This window comes from Nycticebus coucang, chromosome 14 (genome assembly GCF_027406575.1).
Source record: "Nycticebus coucang isolate mNycCou1 chromosome 14, mNycCou1.pri, whole genome shotgun sequence".
NCBI classification, from domain to species: Eukaryota; Metazoa; Chordata; class Mammalia; order Primates; family Lorisidae; genus Nycticebus; species Nycticebus coucang.
The window spans coordinates 68,164,952-68,186,660 of record NC_069793.1 but is presented as its reverse complement, the minus strand read 5'-3'; the positions used below and the strand labels follow the sequence as shown (position 1 = coordinate 68,186,660).

Below are 21,709 nucleotides of genomic sequence, written 5' to 3'. Positions count from 1 at the left end.
TCTGCTTAGAGAATTTTCTTTAGTCATCTTTTGTTGCAGTTTGGCTAGGGCTGGGTTTGAACCTGCCACCCTTGGTATATGGGGCTGGCACCCTACTCACTGAGCCATAGGCACCGTCCTCTTTAGTCATCTTTTTAGAATAGCTCTTTAAGCAACAAATTCCCTTAGTTTTCCTTCATCTGAGAATGTTTTGATTTTTCCTATATTACCAAAGAATAATTTTGCTAGTTATAGAACTCTTGGCTACACAGTTCTTTTAGAACTTGAAAAATGTTGTTCTACTTCTTTCTGGCCTCCATAGTTTTGGATGAGAAATCTGCTGTCATGTAAATTATTTTTCCCCTATGGGTAAGATGTCATCGATCTCTTCCTGCTTTCAAGATTTCTTCTCTGTCTTTAGTTTTCTGAAGTTTGACTGTAATGTGTATTAATGTAAATTTCTTTGGGGTTATCCTCCTTGGGGCTTACTTAGTTTCTTAACTCTGTAGATTTATATTCTTTGCCCAACTTGGGGATTTTTCAGGCATTATTTCTTTAACTACTTTTTCAACTCTACCTTCATTCTTTTCTTCTCCTGGAATTTCAATGACACTAGATGTTTTGTTGTAGTACCACAGGTCTTTGAAGCTTTGTTATTTTTTATTTAGTCTATCTCTTTTCAGATTTGGTTATTTTTGTTATTCTGCCTTTCTCTTCATTGATTATCCTTCTGTTCCTCTATTCTGCTCTTGAGCCCATTCAAAATTTTTTTTATTTTGTTTATTATAATTTTCAGCTCTAAAATTTTCATTTGTTTGGGGTTCTTTTACACCTTCCATTTCTTTGTTGAGATTTTCTGTTTTATTTATTTCCAGAGTGTTTGTTATTCTTCATTTACACTTTTTATAATGGCTGCTTTAAAACTTTCGTCAGCTAATTCTCTGACACTATGGTTAAGGAGGTTTGGAGGATTGAAATGCCCTTATTTCAGCCTGGCACAGATGGAAGTTTAGGCTCCCTATTTGCCCTTTGCTGGTATGATTGTGGGTGGCACTACAGTTTTCTCTGTGGTATTTGGCAGGTATACAAAGATTATTTTCTAAAAGTTTCCTGTCTTGCTAAATGCTCCCATTCTGGCCTTTTGTCCAGAAAAAGTATTCTTTTGTTGGCTTTTTTTTTTTTGAGACAGAGTATCACTCTGTTGCTCCAGGCTAGAGTGCTATGGCATCAGGCTAGCACACAGCAATCTCAAACTCCTGGGTTCAAATGATCCTCCTGCCTCAGCCTCTCAAGTAACTGGGACTACAGGTGCGTGCCTACCACAACACCCAACTAATTTTTCTATTTTTAGTAGAGATGGAGTTTTGCTCTTGCTTAGGCTGGCCTGAAAGTCCTAAACTCAAGCAATCCTCCTACCTTGGCTTCCCAGAGTGCTAGGATTACAGGCATGAGCCACCACACCTGGCCTGTTGGATTTGTTTTATTTTATTCATTTTTTTTGTCTATGCCTGTGAAATTTCCAGGTTGCCACCTTCTTCAACTTCAAGTCTTGGATTTATGAAGCCAAAGGAAAATCTTGGGAACAAGCTATCATACTTTTCTTTGCATCCCAAGACTAGCCACTCTGCCTCCTTTTTTTCACCTTTTGTAGTCTTTTGTTTGATTTTATACATAATATCCAGGGTTTGGGGTTTTACTTAGCAAAAAAAAAAAAAATAGGAGAACATACATCTACTCTATCTTCCTGAAAGCAGAAATCTACATTGTTTAATTTCATCATTTTTGTTTTAAGGATATCTTAATAAGTTTATCACTATGTGGAGAATAAAAAATTATCTTCTAATTCCATGACTGAGACTTTTTTTTTTGGTAGGGACAGAGTCTCACTTTACTGCCCTCGGTACAGTGCCATGAAGTCACAGGACTCACAGCAACCTCCAGCTCTTGGGCTTCCACGATTCTCCTGCCTCAGCCTCCTGAGCAGCTGGGACCACAGGCACCCACCACAATGCCCAGCTATTTTTTTGTTGCAGTTCGGCCGGGGCTGGGTTTGAACCTGCCACCCTCGGTATATGGGGCCGGCGCCCAACTCACTGAGCCACAGGCGCCACCCGACTGAGACTTTTTTTTTTTTTTTAATTTTAAAAACTTCCAGAAAAAGGAGTTACCTACAAAGGAACAAGATTCAAGTTGATATCAGACTTACTAACAGGAGCAACGGATTAAAAACTCAAAGGAGTAGGGCGGCGCCTGTGGCTCAGTGAGTAGGGTGCCGGCCCCATTTGCCAAAGGTGGCCGGGTTCAAACCCAGCCCCGGCCAAACTGCAACAAAAAAATAGCCGGGCGTTGTGGCGGGCGTCTGTGGTCCCAGCTGCTCGGGAGGCTGAGGCAAGAGAATCGCGTAAGCCCAGGAGTTAGAGGTTGCTGTGAGCCGTGTGATGCCACGGCACTCTACCCGAGGGCGGTACAGTGAGACTCTGTCTCTACAAAAAAAAAAAAAAAAATCAAAGGAGTAATATTTTTAAAGTATTGAGGAAAACTAACTTTAACCTACATTTTGATGTCCAGCCAAATGTTCATCAACAATATAATGGCTAAATAAATTATTTTATATTCACACAATTATATACTATGCATTATAAAACTATACTCAACAATAAGAATATTATAAATACACTGCAGAAAGCAAAAACCCAAATGCAGAAGAGTAGGTACTACCCCATTTCCCCAAAAATAAGACAGTGTCTTATTTTAAGTTGTGCTCCCAAAGATGCGCTAGGTCTTATTTTCAGGGGACATCTTATCTTTCCTGTAAGTAGGTCTTATTTTTGGAGGATGTCTTATTTTCAGGGAAATAGGGTATATGTAGAAGTCACTTCTGGTACTCCATCTATCTGTTGTGAATGTTAGCTGCTAACATCTCACAGCTGTATCATTTTCTAGAGAATTACCTTCAACTAATGGAAGCCTTTTCACTGAAAAAATGTCCGGCAGGTTACACCATTTTCCCTGGGATAGCCCTTAGTGGTAACTAACTGATAAGGGGATATGAGGTCACCCCACACACACACAAAGTAGGACAACTCTGTAGTGTCTTTCATATTCCAGAGCACCTGTGGAATCAGGCTCAACTTCATCTGAAACTCATCTTTGCCTAACTTCTTCTCCTGCCCTATCCTGCTTCCCTCACTCCCTTATAGGTTGTGCCTGAAAGCACTCCCACAATAAATCACTTACACAAGAATCCCTTCCTCTGGTTCTGTTTCCGGGAAGCCCAGCCCAAGATGGTGCCAGGAGTAGTTATTCACTATTTGGATGGCAATGAGGACCTTAACACTGATGGGAGACTGATGGTTGCCTGTGCTATAGCAATGTAATTGCTAAGACTTTCTACCTCCAGTAACTGGCTGAGACCCAGATAAGGGGGCTGAACTAGGTCATTCTATCTCTGGTGTTTTAGAGATATGGCAGAGGTAGAGACTATGAGAACTATGGGATTGCTGGATGTTGCTAAAGGGCATTGATGTATTGAAAGGTAAATAACAGACTCAGATCTATTAATCTCCAGAGCAAAGAGAAGTGTGAGAGTCAGAGGATCTCCATGACAGCAGCTACCGCAGAGGGCAGATTGAGCTGAAGACTAAGCAAAAGTCTCAATTGCAAAAGTATTACAACTCTGTAGAAAGCACAATGCTCAGAGTGTCCTCAGAAAAAGAGGCATTAGACAACCAAGTGGGCAGGAAAATGCTTGGGTCACCAGCAAAGCAGCAGCATCAAAAACCATAAAACTTGCCCCAAAAGGTCTTCCTCATTTCACAGAAGGAGCAATTCAGACTCAGAGAGATTAAGTAACTTGTCTAAAATACATTACAACAAATATGCAAATCCAGGGTTTTCTACCTTATCCCATAACCATTAATGAATGAATACTACAGAGTAGTATGTATTTGCAAATGTAGTATGTAATATGCAAATCCAGGGCTTTCTACCTTATACCCCTAACCACTAATGAAAGAATACTACAGAGCACAGGCCTGGGAATAAGGACCTAGGACTGAATTTCAGCTCTGATATGCAACATCTGTGCTGCCTTTGTCACGTCATTTCACTTCTCTGGTCCTTACTTTCCGCCCCTTGGGCTGCCTATCTCCCCTGGCTGTTCTGAGGAACACATGGGATAATGTCAATGAAAGACACTCCATTGGTTGTAAACTTCTGGAACCCACAGGGGCTTTAGCAATGTTGTTCTCATTATTCTCAAATCCCAGGGGCAGGCTCCTCCCAACACATGCTCTAGGAGGGGCTGAGAGGTTGATTCTGGGATATTGTGGGGTGGGGGTGGGAGACACAGAGCCTGAGAGAGCACCATCTTAAGGGAGAAGGCCCCAGAAGACCTGGCTGAAGGAGGGGATGAAGGGCTTAATGGGCCATAGCTGTTCTCTTTGAGGCCAGGTTTGGAATCACAAAGGGGACACCACAGGACACAACAGGGTGAACAGGATTTGGCAGGTGAGTGGCAGGTGAGATCAGCAGAGACTGGGATAGGAAGACACGCTCAGAGAGGTGGGGAAACGTAGAGCCGGGGTCAGGGATCCAGAAAGACAGATTGGGTGAGCACAGATGCAGGTGCCCAGGATCCAGGTGTCTGCAAGGGCTGTGAGACCTTTGGCCAGGTAGCCCGGCAGCCCTCAGCAGTGGGATGTACTCACAGATGGGATTCAAATCATCTTGGCCAAGGCTTGCCCATGGGAAGACAAGGCTGATGACAGCAGGAACCACTGAAAACTCAAGCAAACATTGAGTTCGTTCATACTCCAGTTTCTCTGTAAGCCTGTCTAACCATTCTCCACATAAAGAAAATCCTACAAGGTCACTGATGATGGGGAAGCCTCAGAGAAGAAAAACTAACTTGCTCAAGATCATGAGGCTGGAGGCAAGAGCAGGGATGGACTCCCAAGTCCACAGACTTGAACACTGAGGTGCATGTGGCATGGTGAAGGTAAAGAGCCTGGCCTCACAGCAGGTGCTCACTCAGAGGGACAGCCCTCACTCACCCTGTCCACGATGGGCATGGACCAAGTGACATCTGACTCTGAACCCTCTGCTCTGCCAGACTCAGAGGAAACACTCAGAATGGCTGACTGAATTAGAAATGCCTGAGAGATTTTTCCTCAAACCCCTAACTGTACAGATGAGAAAATCACAGCTCAGAGGCCTGAAATCACAGACAGAGAGTGGCAGGGCTGGTCCTGGAGCAAGGACTCTTGGTTGCCAGGCAGTGCTCAGTCCCTTGTAGCATGGCTCCAGGAACAGCCTCCGCTCTCATGCCTCACTGACCTTGGCCTTGGACGAGGGACTATCCTTCTCAGTTTCTTCATAGTAGAAGGGGTGTAACCACCCCCTGGCAGCGTGTGATGAGGGGAGGTGATGTACACAAAGAGTGGGTTAGACATTGTGGTCCCTGGTTTTTCTGTCCTCCTCTCTCCCCCGCAGCACTATAACTAGCTCACAGTCCTAACAGGGACTGTCTGCTGGGGCAAGTTCTGTGCCCTGGGAAACAGTGTGCTTTTAGTCCTAAGCACAAGGATATTCGTCCTAAGCACAAGGATATTCTTTTTTTGGGGGAGGGGGTAGAGACAGAGTCTCACTTTGTCACCCTGGGTAGAGTGCCATGGCATCACACAGCTCACAGCAACCTCCAACTCCTGGGCTTAGGCGATTCTCTTGCCTCAGCCTCCCGAGTAGCTAGGATGCAGGCGTCCGGCTATTTTTTTGTTGCCATTTGGCCGGGGCTGGGTTTGAGCCTGCCACCCTTGGTATATGGGGCCAACGCCCTACCCACTGAGCCACAGGCACCGCCCAGGATATTCTTTTAATGTATTTTATAGTTGATTATATAGTACATGATTAAAATAAAACAAGAATCCTAGCTTATAAAATAAGTACAAGAAAGTCCAGCCAAATTCTGATATTTCCTTTGATGGGTTAGTTATGACTGAAATAGCAAATGTTGAATTCTTTCCCGAAGTATTTTAGTTCCCCTGCTTTGCAGGTGACCCAAGACTGGCCTGCGTGCTGGGTAGTTCAGAGGCCACCACCTCTCTCCTGGGGTCTTAGCATCCATGTCTCTATCTACAAACCAGTGAACAGAGGAGAAAGGAGGAGAGTCAGTTGGATTGGTGGCCTCTTGGGGCCCCTCTGCTTTTGACCCTTTGAGTTTCTGTCTCCCAAACCCCCAACTCAGCCTGACCTGAGACTGTCAGATGAGAGTGTCCCTCTGAGTGCAGCAATGCCCAGAGCACTATGGTTTGTACTGCTTTAAGGAAAACTTGGCTACTGAATCTGTGGGGACGGGGTTCTAGCCAACTGAGGGTTAACCCTTTAAAATGGCGTCCATCTAGGATCAGCTCCTACCCTGCGCATGGGGGTGGCCTCCGACATTATCTTTCAAAGAAGATTCACACAGAAGGCCCTCTGGCCCAGGCTCATTCTAGACAAAGCACTTGCCAGTCACTCCCCCGAACCTGGGAGCCAGGCTGCATGACTCCTGGTCTAAAATAATAACAGAACAAACCAGGAAGCCGAGGGAAGGAGGGCTGGGTTGTAATTGAAGATAAATTTTATTTATTTGTTTTGTGACAGTCTCACTCACTCTGGGTAGAGTGCCATGGTGTCTCCATAGTTCACAGCCACCTCTTTGGCTTAAGCGATCTTCTTGCCTCAGCTGAGTAGCTGGGACTATAGGAATGTACCACCACACCCTACTAGGTTTTCTATTTTTCAGTAGAGATGGGGTCTTGCTCTTGCTCAGGCTGGTCTCAAACTCCTGAGCTCAAGCAATCTGCCTAACCTCTGCCTCTCAGAGTACTAGGATTACAGGCATGAGCCACTGCACCTAGCCAATTTTTTATTTTTAAAATAAAACCTTTTCTCAGATCTGACATTCTGTGACTCTAGGACGAGAGGATTTTTTTTATTTCTTTGTTTGCTTTGCTTTTGTCTTAATGTATATGTAGTTTCAGGGAAATCAAAGTAAAACTGCTGATGGAAGGAATCAGTGGAGTCCACAGACCAGTGATGTGGATATAAACATGAAGCTGAGTGGACTACTCATCAGAGGGTCTTCCTGAAGCACAACCAGCCAGTATTTGCCTCACTCCCAATCTCCCACTCCAGAGAGCCTGAGCTCATATGCAGACAACACCCTCAGGGTTTTCAGGACAACGTCTGACAAATGCTTCTGTCTTTGGGCACCTGTGGCTTTCAGTTCTCTGGGTCCTTTCTAGCAACACTGGCTCTCATGACTGCTCCTTGTGGCTCTAAGCTGGTGAAGCCAACAGCAGAGTGGTCAGGCAGTGACAAAGCAGGACACCTGCAGGGCTGAGCAGCAGGAGGAAAGAAGGTAAGAGAGTGACCCATGTCGTGCCCAGAGTCGTTATTTTGGCATAACAGTGAGAAAGTCTACCTTCAGCTTAGGCTCCATCAGGAGTGAATTTTCCAACAGAAAATATTTGCTGCCCCCATCACCAGAGTCTGAGAGGCCATCACACAGAGAGGGTGGGGACCCAGGGAAGTCGGCAGAGAGAGGTAGGCAGAACTGTTGCACCCAGGTTATGCATAGATGGAGCAGGCAGCATGTTGCAGAAAACCATAGAAAAATCAGCCTTCCCTAGCAATATGGTGATGGGGATGTCACTTGGTGGAAATTCAAGCAAATGTAAAAGAAAATGCAGGAGTGTAGAAACCTAAGAGATCATCTAAGATTTGATGCCCAAAAGGTAGTGTGGGCTGCGGAGCTCTTGCAATGCACTGACCCCAGGTGTAGCTAGATCAGCGCCAACCCCTTTGTAACAATAAAAATACATCCTGCATATCAGATATTTACATTACGATTCAAAACAGTAGCAAAATTACAGTTATGAAGTAGCAACAAAAATAATTTTATGGTTGGGGGTCACCACAACATGAGGAACTGTATTAAAGGGTCATGGCATTAGGAGGCATTAGGAAGGTTGAGAACCACTGAGCTAGATCATCCTTGGGGGGATTGGTATTCAGTCTATGATCCTCCTCCTGGGACTGAAGCCCTGCAGTGGAAGTGGCTTTGTTTACCTTCTCATAGCTATGCACACCACAGGGACCTCCTACATATTTGGTGGAAGGAGAAAGGACTGAACCGTGGGTTAAGGTGGAAGAACCAGTATTGAAGGCCACCACCAGCCCTCTAAATTAGGCTGTAAATGATTCACATTGCAAAAGTTGTATAGTGAACTCCACAAAATCTCATTTCAAACTCCTGGATTTCTGGTTTCCAGATGCACTGGCTGCCTGTCACCCTGACATCCACCCTGGTACCCTGACATGTGCTGCCATGGCTGCTACAGCCTGTAATGGATCAAAGGACTCTTCACCTGTCTTCTATCTGGTGGGCATCCCCTCTCTACAGGAGTCCCTCTTCCTTCCAGTTTTCTTCATCTTCCTGTTCTTCTACCTGCTCATCCTGGTGGGTAATGCCCTGATCCTGGTGGCTGTGATGGCAGAGCCCAACCTCCACAAGCCCATGTACTTCTTCCTGATCAACCTCTCAGCCCTAGACATCCTCTTCACCACAACAACTGTCCCAAAGATGCTCTCCCTACTCCTGCTGGGAGATCGCTTACTCAGCTTCCCTGCCTGCTTCCTGCAGATGTACCTGTTCCACAGCTTCTCCTGCTCTGAAGCCTTCATCCTGGTGGTCATGGCCTATGACCGCTATGTGGCTATCTGCCGCCCACTGCACTACCCTGTTCTCATGACCCCACAGACCAATGCTATGCTGGTGGCCAGTGCCTGGCTCACTGCCCTCCTCCTGCCCATCCCGGCAGTGGTACAGACCTCCCAGATGGCATTTGGCAGCACTGTTCACATACACAACTGCTTCTGTGACCATCTGGCTGTGGTCCAGGCCTCCTGCTCCGACACCACCCCCCAGACCTTCATGGGCTTCTGCATCGCCATGGTGGTGTCCTTCCTCCCCCTCCTCCTGGTGCTTCTCTCCTATGTCCACATCCTGGCCTCAGTGCTTCGCATCGGCTCACGAGAAGGACGGTCCAAAGCCTTCTCCACCTGTAGCTCCCACCTCCTGGTGGTGGGCACCTACTACTCATCCATTGCCATCGCCTATGTGGCCTACAGGGCTGACCTGCCCCTCGACTTCCACATCATGGGCAATGTGGTGTTTGCCATCCTTACACCAGTTCTCAACCCTCTCATCTACACGCTGAGGAACAAGGATGTCAAAGCAGCCATCACCAATATCGCATGTCCCCAGGACCCAGGGCATTCTGGAGCCCATGATCCTTAGATGTAGCTAATTCTTCTCCCAGGATACCAGCTCCTGAAGAACAGCATCAACAAACAGTTTTTTGAAGGAAAAATGGAAAATGGAAAATGAATTATAGCAGTACATAATATAACATTGGGGCTTCCATATCCACTAACAAGAGGCTAAATTAAAAATGTCAGATAAAATATAAAACAAATATTCTTTAAAAATCAGAAAAATTTCAATACATTCAAGCTAACGTTGTAATAAACATGAGAATACCAAGAGGTAAGTTATTAAGACATGGATAGACATATAGTCCAATGAAACAAACAAAACAGAATACATAGCCCAGAAGCAAACTCATAAATACACAGATAATTTGAAATATGAGTGAAATGACACTTCAGATCAATGTGGGAGACGGGCATTAGAACTATCTGGTATCCATATATCAAAAAATCAAATTTGTCCATTACCCTGGGGAAACACAAAAATCAACCCCATTAATGAACTAAATATGAAAGGCAAAACTGTAACATTTTATAGAAAACTATAGTAGTCCCTAATTTGGAATGGGGACATATTTCTAAGATTTTAAAAGTCTACCCAAAGGGATAATGTTGACTGTTTTGGATAATGATGGCTATTTTGACATTCTTGTGCCTAACTTTTCTCTAATTCAAAACATAGAATCTCTGTTTGTCAAAAGACAGCAAAAAGAGAGTGAAAAGACAAGCCACAGATGGAGAAATTCTTTGCAATTTCTATAACTAACTGAAAGATTCAGGAGTCAAATCAATAAGAAAACGATAGTCAAGATTTTAGAAAAATGAGCAAAGTACTTCACAAGAGAGAATGTCCAATAAATATAAGAAAAAGTGCTTGACCTTTTTAATAATAGAAGTGCAAATTACAACTATAAGTAAGCCAGTAAAGGTGGCTCACTCCAGTAATGCTGGGAGGCCAAGGTGGGAGGATCCCTTGAGCTCAGGAGTTTGAGACCAGCCTGAGAAAGAGCAAGACCCCATCATTAATAAAAATAGAAAAATCAGCTGGGCATTGCGGTGGGTATCTGTAGTCCCAGCTACTCGGGAGGCTAAAGAAGGCGGGTGGCTTCAAACCAAGAGTTTGAAGATTGCTGTGAGCTAGGCTGATACCAGGGCACTCCAGCCTGGGCAACGGAGTGAGACTCTGTCTAAAAAAAAAAAAATAAATAAATAATAATAATAATAAAAACCCAATAAGTAGATACCACTCAAAATTTATGGGCTAAAATATCAAAGCACAACAATGTCACAGTTGGTGAGGATTTGGGCCAATAGAGTTCTCAAACATTGATTAGTGAGAGTGTTACTTGGTATAAGCATGGTGAAAAATGCTTTATCACTATCCTATAAGACATGTACTCTATAATCCAGCACAGCAGTATTTCTCTAATTTGTGAAATGTTTATAATGTAACACGATATTCCAATAAAAATGAAGGTAGCCAAGAAGTAATGTGAATTTTAGATGTAAATATCCGCCTCCGGACCTTTTCCCCCTCTCTTGACTGCTGTGATGTGAATTAAAGATGAATACCTGATTAAAAAAAAAAAAAATGAAGGTAGCCACATGGAGAAATCCGACATGGTGTTGAGTAAATGAATCAAGACTGGAAAGGATGCATACAGTAATATGACTGCTGTTTTATAAAGTTTAAAAACAAAACAGAACTATATTATTTTATCAACACCTATCGAGGCCACAAGCTGCAAAGAACAGAGAATATTGATAATGAAAATCAGACTCATGGCTACTTCTGTGGGAGAGGGAGGGGCTGTACCCGGGAGAGGTGCTGGAGGCTTGTGAGCTGTCCTCAGTGCCTCATTCTCGCCTAGTGATGAGGACATGGGGGCTTGCTTTGAAATGAAATTGTAGGCAGGGCGTGGTGGTTTGGGCCTGTAATCCTAGCACTCTGGGAGGCTGAGGTGGGAGGATCGCTTGACCTCAGGAGTTTGAGACCAGCCTAAGCAAGAGCAAGACCCAGACCCTCTCTCTACTAAAAATAGAAAAACTAGCTAAGCATTGTGACAGCGTCTGTAGTCCCAGCTACTTGGGTGGCTGAGGCAAGAGGATGGCTTGAGCTCTAGAGTTTGAGGTGGCTGTGAGCTGTGATGCCAGGGCACTCTACCCAGGGCAACAAAGTAAGACTGTCTCAAAAAATGAATATGTAAATAAATAATGTTTAAAAATGAAACTGGATATTGAGGTTTTATATATTTTTATTCTTTATTAACATGTATTGCATAACATATTCTTATAAGGTGTCATTTCATCAAGCAGAGGCTGTTCTCAATGTTTGGTCCAAGTCCTCTCACGGGCGCAATGGACAGTGGCAGTGTCACATTCACAGTAAGCATCAAGCCGCTCAGTACAGTTCTTCCCACTATTCACGCATTTAAGAAGCCCCTCCTGAGCATTTGGGAGCAGCTATACCACGTGGGAGAAGCTAGAAATACAGAGATCTATCAGGACAGTCACTGCCCTCAAGATGCTCACAGTCTAGGGAGGGAGAAAGATGCAGGCCCAGTGTGCGAGGCGCCCTCCCTGTCAGAGGGAAGGCAGTGGTGGGGGGGAGCACAGCTGCCTCCCATGCATGGGGCCTATAGAACGGGCTCCGGCTTCTTTGCGCACCTCTTAGCACTAACCACATGGTGAAGGCGGTGAATGCGGGCTGATGAGCCGGAAGAATCCCTGAGCCGCTCCCGGGAGGGGGGAAGGAGAGGTTTCATTCTAGTGCTCCAGGACTAGGTGCTTAGCCTGGACTGCTCCCATCAAGAAATGGAGTTTTCATCAGTTAAACCCAAAGGACTGTACCGCTGAGTTCCCTTTAGGAATCATACACATCAAAAGGGAATCAGGTGAGAGCAGGGACGAGCAGAATGACAATGCTCACCACAATGGCAGTGCTCCCCAAATTGCTGTAGTGGCAGGGTGGAAAACTACACGGAAAAGTGGATGGAGCAGGAGGGGGCATTTTCCTGTGTATCTCAGAGGGAAGAAAATAGTCGTTAGCAAACTGTGATAATACAGCCGCGTATCGGTGTAACTTAGAGCAAAGAGGAAGCAGAGAGTAAGAAGCTCAGCTAACAGTAAGGAGCACCAGGGAGGCCTGGTAGCGCCGAGGCCCCCCTTGACTTAGGTCTGCTGTCTGAGGAGGCCTCTTTATAACAATTTTAAATCAAGATTATGAGAAACAGCATTTTTTAGGTAAACTTTTTTTTTCACTTTTTAAAATTTCAGATTAATATGAGAGTACAAAAGATTAGATTGCAATGTTTGCATTTGTTAGGTAAGGCCCCTATTGTAGTTATACCCCTCACCCAAGAAGTCTGCCATATACCCCTACATTGTCACAAAAAGGCATTTTTAGTGAATTCCAGTCTCTATTCCTGCTCCCTCCACCTGTTGCATCCTCGTTAAAGAAACCATTTTCTTTCTTTCTTTTTTTTTTTTTTTTTTGAGACAGGGTCTCAAGCAGTCGCCCTAGGTAGAGTGCCATGGTGTCATAGTTCACAGCAACCAGCTCTTGAGGTTGATCCTCCTGCCTCAGTTTTTCTATTTTTAATAGATATAGAGTCTCACTTTTGCTCAAGCTGGTCTTGAACTCATGAACTCAAGTTATCCACCCACCTCGGCCTCCTAGAGTGCTGGGATTACAGGTGTGAGGCACTGCGCCTGGTCTAATTTTCATTTATTTTAAATTTTTTCTCTCCACTTTTTTTTTTATTATTAAATCCTAGCGTTGTACATTAATGCAATCATGGGGCACCATATACTAGTTTTATATGCAATTTGACATTCTTTCCACTTTTAATATAAGCAAACATATAAATTTGTATAATACATAAATATGGCTGTATTATACATAAATATAACTATATAGATATATTTCCACTCTTAGAGAAACAGTAGCATACTATAGTACTGTTGTACACTTTGATTTTTAGAACTTAATTGGCAGTATATGGAGATAAAAATTGTTGTTCCAGATGGGAAAAATAATAATACATTTGTACACTGTTGGGAAGGATTCAGTAGAGAGCAAAACTTGGTGGTGGAGGAGAGGGCAGGATGGTTGGTGGGATTGGCTTTAGACAGGAACACGAAGGCTTCATCCCCACAGCGGGCGGGAAGGCAGAGTATGGGGGTGCATAGGATGGGTGGTGAGTGGCTGGGGGTGGAAACTGTGGAGTTTCCCCCCAGTTGCTGGAGTGGCAGGGGGAAGATGTTACTGGAGGGCTGAGGAGAGAAGAAAAGGTATGAAAAAGTCATCTAGAAGAGGTGAGGGAACGGAGCAGAGACTTAACAGAGAGGCCTGGTAGCACCAAGGCCCCACTTGAGTTAGGTCTGCTGTCTGAGGAGGGCTCTTACCTTAACTCAGATGAGGCACACTTACATCAGGAAAATGCTTTACTAAAATTGATCTCGTTTTTACCCAGAGTATGGTACTTATCCTGAGTCATAGTATTCTGGGTAACAGTCCTAATTTTAATGATTTTCTCCAGGGGAGATTTTTTTTCAACCACTGGGATAATTACATAAGCCAACTTGTTCTATAGGCAGCAATGATCTGATTTTTTAAAATCTGTTTATTTGCCTGTTCTCGCAAAAGGCTACCTAAACTCCTTGACAAGAAAATTTAAACTGCCAGCCAAATGACATGAAATGTCATTCATATATTAAGTATGTCATGAACCCATTATGTACTACATTTTATACTTCCCTATGGCTGGGAGGGGTAGGAAGATGAAAGATAAAAGGGTAAATTCTAGGATCTCAAAAGCTAGTTTAAAACACTTGTAAATTCAAAAAAAATATTGAGCTCTAAAACTGACTTAAATTATCACTTGCACTTAGTGAAAATACTTTTGTAGTCATTTTATAGCCATGAGACTATGATTCCATTACAGTAATTACACATATTTATTTCTTCCGCATTAACTTAACACTTTTTTTTTTTTTTTAAGATACATTGTCACTCTGTTGCCAGTTTGTCAGCCTAGTTCACAGCAACCTCAAACCCTTAGGTTCAAGTGATCCTCTTGCTTCATCTTCCTGAGTAGCTGGGACTACAGGTGTAGACCTTGAGGGCTGGCTAATTTTTCTATTTTCAGTAGAGGCAGGGTTTTACTCCTGCTCAGGCTGGTTTCAAACTCCTAAGCTCAAGGAATCCTCCTGCCTCTGCCTCCCAGAGTGCTAGGATTACAGGTGTGAGCCACCAGACCAGCCTAATTTCTTTTCTTTTCTTTTTTCTTTTCTTTTTTTTTTTTTTTTTGAGACAGAGTCTCACTTTGTCACCCTCACAGAAACCTTAAACTCTTGGGCCTCCCAAACTCCTGTGTCTCAGCCTCCCAAATAGCTGGGACCACAAGTGCCCACCACAATGCCTGGCTAACACCAGCCTGATTTCATACATTCTTGATGGTAAATGCAATACTTACACTAAATTCTTACTCTGTGCTTTCTGTTCTGTTTAGATTTCAAATAGTATGATTCAGGGTAATTTGTTTTCTCCTCTCCTTATATTTTCTTCAAAATACATTCCCAGAATTATCTGTTCCAACTTTGTCTAGTTTCAGTGTCACCTTTGAAGACTTTATTTTTTGTCTAGACTAGCTTTTATTCCCTTTTTTGGTTCTAAGCAATACTGTATATGTTTTAAATAACCTATCCACTTTTTATATGCTATCTTTAAAATGAAAAAAGCTCTATGAAGCTACTTCCACATATATGTGGAGATTAAACAAAACACTTCTAAATAACCCCTGGGTCAAAGAAGAAATAACGAGAAAAATTAGAAAATATTTGAGATAAATGGAAACAAAAACACAACATACCAAAATTTACAGGATGCAGCTAAAGCAGGGCAGAGAGGGAAATTTGCAGCTGCTAATCACCTGTATTACAAAGTAGAAAAATCTCAGCATTTTACCTTTAGAAATTAGAAAAGAAGAGGCAAGAGAATCGCTTAAGCCCAGGAGTTGGAAGTTGCTGTGAGCTGTGTGAGGCCATGGCACTCGACCGAGGGCCATAAAGTGAGACTCTGTCTCTACAAAAAAAAAAAATTAAAAAAAAAAAAAAGAGAGAAATTAGAAAAGAAGAGCAAATGAAACTCAAACAAGCAGTGAGCATGAAATAATAAAGATTATAGCAGAAATAAATGAGATAGAGAATAGAAGAACAATAGAGGAAATCAACAAAACCAAAGTTGGTTATTTGAATATATCAACAAAATTGGTTAACATTTAGCTAGACTGACCAAGAAAAAGAAAGAAGACCCCAATCACTAAAGCTGGAAATGAAAGGGAGGATCTGGCTATGAACCATAAATGAATAAGACATGTTAAAGGAATAGACTATCACTCAATACCTGGAACAAAAGGCTGAGTTTATCCCTAGCTTAACATGGGAATACTATGGTTCAAGGCACAGTCTGTTTCTGAGCAACACAGGGAGCGGAAGCTCTCATCGAACAATTAAACAGTTTCGAAACAAGTCCTGATAATTATTTATTACCATGACTCTAAAGAAAACCAGTTATTTCCTGGAAGTTTAGGAACTATTCTATTCTCAGAGGTAATAAAATAAATCACATTTCATCCCATAAAAATAGTAAGTCTTAGAATGTTGGCTTTTTACAAAGAAATCTCAGCCAAAAGTTTTGCTCTGCTATTTTGGTTCATTTTTTTGTAATAAAATAGGAAGCCTGAAAGGAATCTAAATCTTGGTTTTTGTTTTCTCCTACTTACTGCCATTCTCTAAAAAAGTATTTTTCAACCTTTTTTATCTCACACACACTTGAACCTATAAATTTCTGCAGCATGCTTAAATTATGTTGATCAAAAAAAAAAAAGGAGTTAAAAAAGAATACACTTACTGTGCTTTGAACTTCTTCCAAAAATAACTTAATTAATGATCTTTAAAAATATTCAAGGATCACCTAATGATCTTTAAAAATATTCAAGGATCACCTAAAATCACTGTTGTAAGCTGTTGCACTGCATGTGGGTTCTTTTGGCCCAAATACTCAAGTCTTTTCCTTAGCTTTATCCATAAAATCGACATAATCCTTTAGTCGTTCTTGGGCTGCCAAAAGATGGTTTTTAAAGGTTTGTTAAGAATCACTGGACCGGGCACAATGACTCTTCCTGTAATCCCAGCACTCTGGGAGGCCAAGGAGGGTGGATTGCTTGAGCTCAGGAGTTTGAAACCAGCCTGAGCTAGAGCAAAACCCCATCTCCATTAAAAATAGAAAAACTGAAGTAAGAGGATAACTTGAGCTCAAGAGTTTGAGGTTGCTATGATGATACCATGTACTCTACCCAGGATAATAGAGTGAGACTCTGTCTCAAAGGAAAAAAAACAAAACAAAAAACTCTGTAGTGTCTGAGAAACAGAAAACAGAACAAAAAATATCCATCTAACAATCTGATAATTCTGTAAGATTCTTTGCCTTTAAATTAAGAGTAGTTACTTTCTTCCCCAGAAATAGCTTCAGCATGTATCTTCATGACACTGAAGCAAAGAGCCATGTACACAAATTTATCCCCAACCAGAATTCCTCTGTTTGAAGGAGTGAGTAGATCTGGACAAGAGGAAATGGCATATATAGTTCTTGTTTGTTGTTCAAAGGACCTCTTAAAACCATCTGCAGCCCCGTTGTAAAGTTCAGTAGATCAGGAGAGAGCTGCAGCCTTTGCAGTATCATTTGCTTGATTTCCATTGTGTTCTGTACTCCACTGCCAAGGACTTGATCTTGCAATCTGCAGTTGTAGGTCAATGGAGGGCTATTAGGGAAGTCTCTTCTGTAGGCCAAAGTGAACCCCTCCTACATGGTTTTCATCAGAAAGCAGAAGCATCAGACCCTGGTGTAACAGGGTCATCTCAGTCATCACTATGACTCAGTGTTGTCAGAACCTCTAGGCTGGAAGCTGGAATAGTCTGCACGTCCACACCCTATTACATTTGAAAACGTGCTGACTCCTTGGCCCTGAAGTTCTACTTCTACAGATCTATCCATCTCAGAGAAATATATGAGCACATGTGCCCAAACTAGATGTTAAGAGGATATTGATTACAATATTATTCATAACAGCAATAATTGGATACAAATGTAATGCCCATCAATAGGTGAATTACTAGAAAAATTATGTCATTTCCGTACTACAAAATACCAAATATCAGATAAAAAGAATAAAGTAGATCATATAGAGGAAGATTTTAAGATTTATTATTAAGTTAAAATTTTTTATGCAGTAAGTACAGAGTGTTTCAATTTATGATAAAAGAAAAACAAAACCACACACTTAGATAAGTGGAAGAAACACACCAGCTTAGCAGTAACGATTACCTCTGGGCAAGGAGAGAAAATATGGGGAAATGGTACAAGGAGAACTTTCACTTTTTACTCAGTAAAGCTCCGTATTGATTAAAATGCTTTACAATGAAGTTCTATTTATTGTGAAATTTAAAAAATTGTTTAACTTGGATATGTATTAGTGAGAGTGACAGAGTAAGAAACAGAGAGTCCTAGAGCCAAAAGTTGAGGCAGGAAGGGACCGTGACACTTGACTGTCCCATGTGACTGTCTGGGGCACAGACTTCCACTCCCAGGCTCTTTCCACAGAACCTTTGCACATCCTCACAGCACCACAGCAGTGGTACATCACGCTCAAGTGACAGGGCTTTGCTACTTTGGCTCATCAAAATAATAGCTCTTGCTTAGTGAATGCTTGGTAAGTGACAGGACCTGGAGTAGGTTCCCAAGCCTGCCCAGTGTCCCTGTAAGATCGGCAGTGCTGATACCTCAGAAAGGGTTCTACAGCTGAGGACATGAAAACTTGGTGAAGTTAAGAGATCTGTCCAAGCTGATATTACTGGGAAGGGCTCAGGTCTCAGCCATCAGAGAATATATGACTGAACCACTGAACCAGAATTGGAGTCTAGGTGCAAATCCCAGCTCTGCCACCAGCCACTCATGTGGCAAGTCACTTCACTTTTCCAGATCTTAGTTTCCCCAAATATAAAATAGTGAGAACAATCCTGACTCTTCCTGTCTTCCCTGGCTGTTGTGGGGATGAGGTGGTAAAACAGGAATAAAACTGCTCCATTGGAGGCAAAGTTCTGGGACCCATGAGGGTTGTTAACGATGCTGTTGTCGCTATCAAGAAAGCCCAGGGCTGAGTCCCCTTCTCCACCCTAGGAAGTTGTTCTGGGCTGGCTGAGGGACCTATGGTCTCACAGGAGAGCCAGCCCCAGTGAGAAGGCCCCGCAGGGAGGGGCCAGTTGCAGGGAGGGGCCTGTGGGTTTAATGGGCTATGACTCAGCTCCTAGCTGGCTCTCCTACCAAGGCTAAGTGTGACAACTCTTGGGCTGTTTCCAGTGCTGTTAAGCTAAGTGTGACCAGTCTTGGCAGGTGAGCTGGGCTGGGGATGCAGTGCCCAGAAGTAGGCAAAGGCTGGCATAGAAAGACAGGGTTAGGGAGGCCATGGCACACAGAGCCACGGAGAGAAGGTGGGGCACACGGAGCCACGGGGAGGAGGTAAGGAACATGGAGCCAAGGTGGGGCACACGGAGCCACGGGAGAAGGTGGGGAACATGGAGCCACAGAGAGAAGGTGGGGCACACGGAGCCATGGAGAGAAGGTGGGGCACATGGAGCCACGGAGAGAAGGTGGGGCACACGGAGCCATGGAGAGAAGGTGGGGCACACACGCCTGATGTATGAACGGCAGGGTGCCAGCATCCAAGTCTGCTGTGCCTGCAAAGGCTGTGTGACCGTGGCCCAGAAACTTGGCAAGCCGGGGGCTGAATATGTGGTCACAAGCAGGAGCCTGCTGGTCTCAAAAGTGTTTCTCATGAGGAGACAAAGCCTGTGACAGCAGGAGAAATGGGAGGATTTAATGAGGCGTGTGTCGATTCTGTGAGAGGCACAGACAAGGAAATCGCAGTTCAGAGAGGGAAAGTGCAAGGTGGTAGGGCCAGGATGGAAACCCAGGTCTTTCTAACTCCAAGTTAATGGACATAAATACTGTGCTTCACACACATTCTGTTCCTTTTCTATGGGAACAGTGCAGGGGATGGGGATATTATTAGTGGATAATATTGCATGAATATTATTGTGAATATTAGTGAATAATAAATTGCATGGGTTCAGGGGAATTGTAGTATGGTTATAATGATATAACTAATGACTGTGAAGAATCCAGCATGCAATAGGAGCTTAATAAATGGGAGAGTGCTTGCTCTCCCTCCTTAGAGGCTCAGGCTGTGAGACGTTCATCTCCTAACTTCCTACTCAGCCAAACACTGCATGAATGCTCAAAAATGTTTATTGAGATGAAAGAGATCATTTCTTCAAAAAATTGAAGCTCAGAGACCTAAAAGTGCAGCAAGAGAGTGACAGAGCTGAGCCAGGAGCCAGGACTCTGCTTTGCCAGGCAGGGCTCAGTCCCTTGTAGCAGACTAGCTCCACAGAACAGCCTCTGCTCTCACCCCTCACCTCTCGTGGCCACGGGCCTGTCCTTCTCTGACCCTCAGTTTCTTCATTAGTTATAGGCGCATAATGATGCCCAGGCAGGGCTATGTGATGAGAGGAGGTGATATACGTGGAATGCATGTTGGACATTGGGGTGACTGGTTTTCCTGTCCTCCTCTCTCCCCCACTGGTACAATTGGCATGTAGATAATTCCAACAGGGAAGGTCTTCCCAAGGAAATGGTCCCTTAAGTAATACTTTCAGTGGCCTGGAACAGTACTGGAAACAGCCCATAACATGTAAGTCAAACTAAAATGACAATGTAAACCACAAAATAAATGTAAAGAATCCCAACATCTTTCTGATTTTTGCCACGATGTTACATCAATGCTTTTTAAAAATACCAAATACTAAATTCTTCCACAAGTATTCTTTGATGCTCCTATCTAGCAGACACCTTGAGCACATGCTTCGTGGGTATGTTGCCTAGGCCTGCTCTGCCAAAACAGCAGTTTGAGGGGAGGGAAGTGCTTCAGTGCCTGCGAGGTGAACTTGGGCTGGTTGTTCTGTCCTTTACGTGGGGCAGCCTGGGCTCAATGTGAGCCAATAATCCAGCCCTGCTGAGAGTCGGCTTCTAGTTCTGTCGCCACTCACTGCGTGGCCTTGGGAAAATCACAGCCCGTTTCTGAGCCTCCCTTTTCTGTCCTAATCTTATAATAAAGAGGTTTCACTAAAACTATTTAATCACTAATGGCTCCTTCATTTCTATTTCATGATTCATGGTCAAAAGAAAACAAGTTGGAAGAGCTACATTCTCCAGCACTGAGCTCTTGGGAAGGGTGGTGATATGTTATTGAATAAAAACAATCAGACCCCCTTACTGCCCTGAAAGCACTCCTGGTATGACAGGGACAAGCCAGTGTGATTATAATGATGACAAAGAGAAACACAAAGACTTCAAGAATCCAGAAAAAAGGCCCCTGACCCAGCCAAGACCTGCAAAGGCCTCTTAAAGGAGGGAATATTTGAGCTGAGTTTGGTAGAAGGAGAAGACAAGAGTAAGGAGTGACATGTAGAATAAGGAGAAATAAGGCTGCAAGAAGGTGGGCCAAGGAACAGCAGGCTAAGGAATCATCTTCCATGAAAAATCCTATGAACACAGGGTGGGAGCCAGGACATTGGGTTCAAGTCCTACTCTGCTATATGAATGTGTTGGTTAACCTTGAAGACACTCTCTATTTCTGGACTTCAGACTGAGCAGCTGTGTCCCCTCCTGTTTAAAAGAAGTGAGCCAGAGGAAGGGGGAGGAGGGCTTAATTGGACTTGGCTCTAAATATCTGCTCCTGAAACCCTAACTCAGGCTAACTCCGTGACATTCAGTACATAACCAACTTCTCCGAGCTGTAACAACGCTCAGGATAAAGTAGCTGGTAAACCTTTGGGTATTAGAAAAAGCTGATGATTGGTTTAGGCAAATGTGTCTGATTACGTGAGGGTTAGCTTTTTTTTTTGAGATGGAGTCTCAAGCTGTCACCCTGGGTAGAGTGTTGTAGTGTCATAGTTCTCAGCAACCTCAGACACTTGGGTTTAAGTGATTTTCTTGCCTCAGCCTCCCAAGTATCTGGGACTATAGGCACCAGCCACAACACCCATCTATTTTTTTGTTGTTGCAGTGTCATTGTTGTTTTGGCAGGCCCAGGCCAGGTTTGAACCTGCCAGCCCCAGTGTATGTGGCTGGCGTCCTAACCACTGAGCTGCGGGTGCTGCCTGAGGGTTAGCTCTTTTAAGTTGAGGCACAGCAGTTCTGCTCTCCTGCCTGCATAATGGGGGCCAGCCTCTCTTTTAAGGGAACATTCAGAATGGAGTGGGTTGTCCCATGTGTCTTTTTCTTTAAAAAGACATT

At 43.5% G+C, this 21,709-nt stretch overlaps 1 protein-coding gene across 1 annotated transcript; it reads left to right on the top strand.

Moving 5' to 3' along the window:
* The first annotated feature begins 8,350 nt into the window (after positions 1-8,350).
* LOC128564529 (olfactory receptor 2AT4-like) lies at positions 8,351-9,322 on the top strand. Its single transcript, XM_053559976.1, has one exon. The coding sequence runs from the start codon at positions 8,351-8,353 to the stop codon at positions 9,320-9,322; it is 972 nt and encodes a 323-aa protein (XP_053415951.1).
* Positions 9,323-21,709: the final 12,387 nt, after the last annotated feature.

Coding starts and splice junctions, on each gene's coding strand:
- LOC128564529 (XM_053559976.1), top strand. CDS start 8,351: ATGGCTGCTACAGCCTGTAATGGATCAAAGGACTCTTCACCTGTCTTC.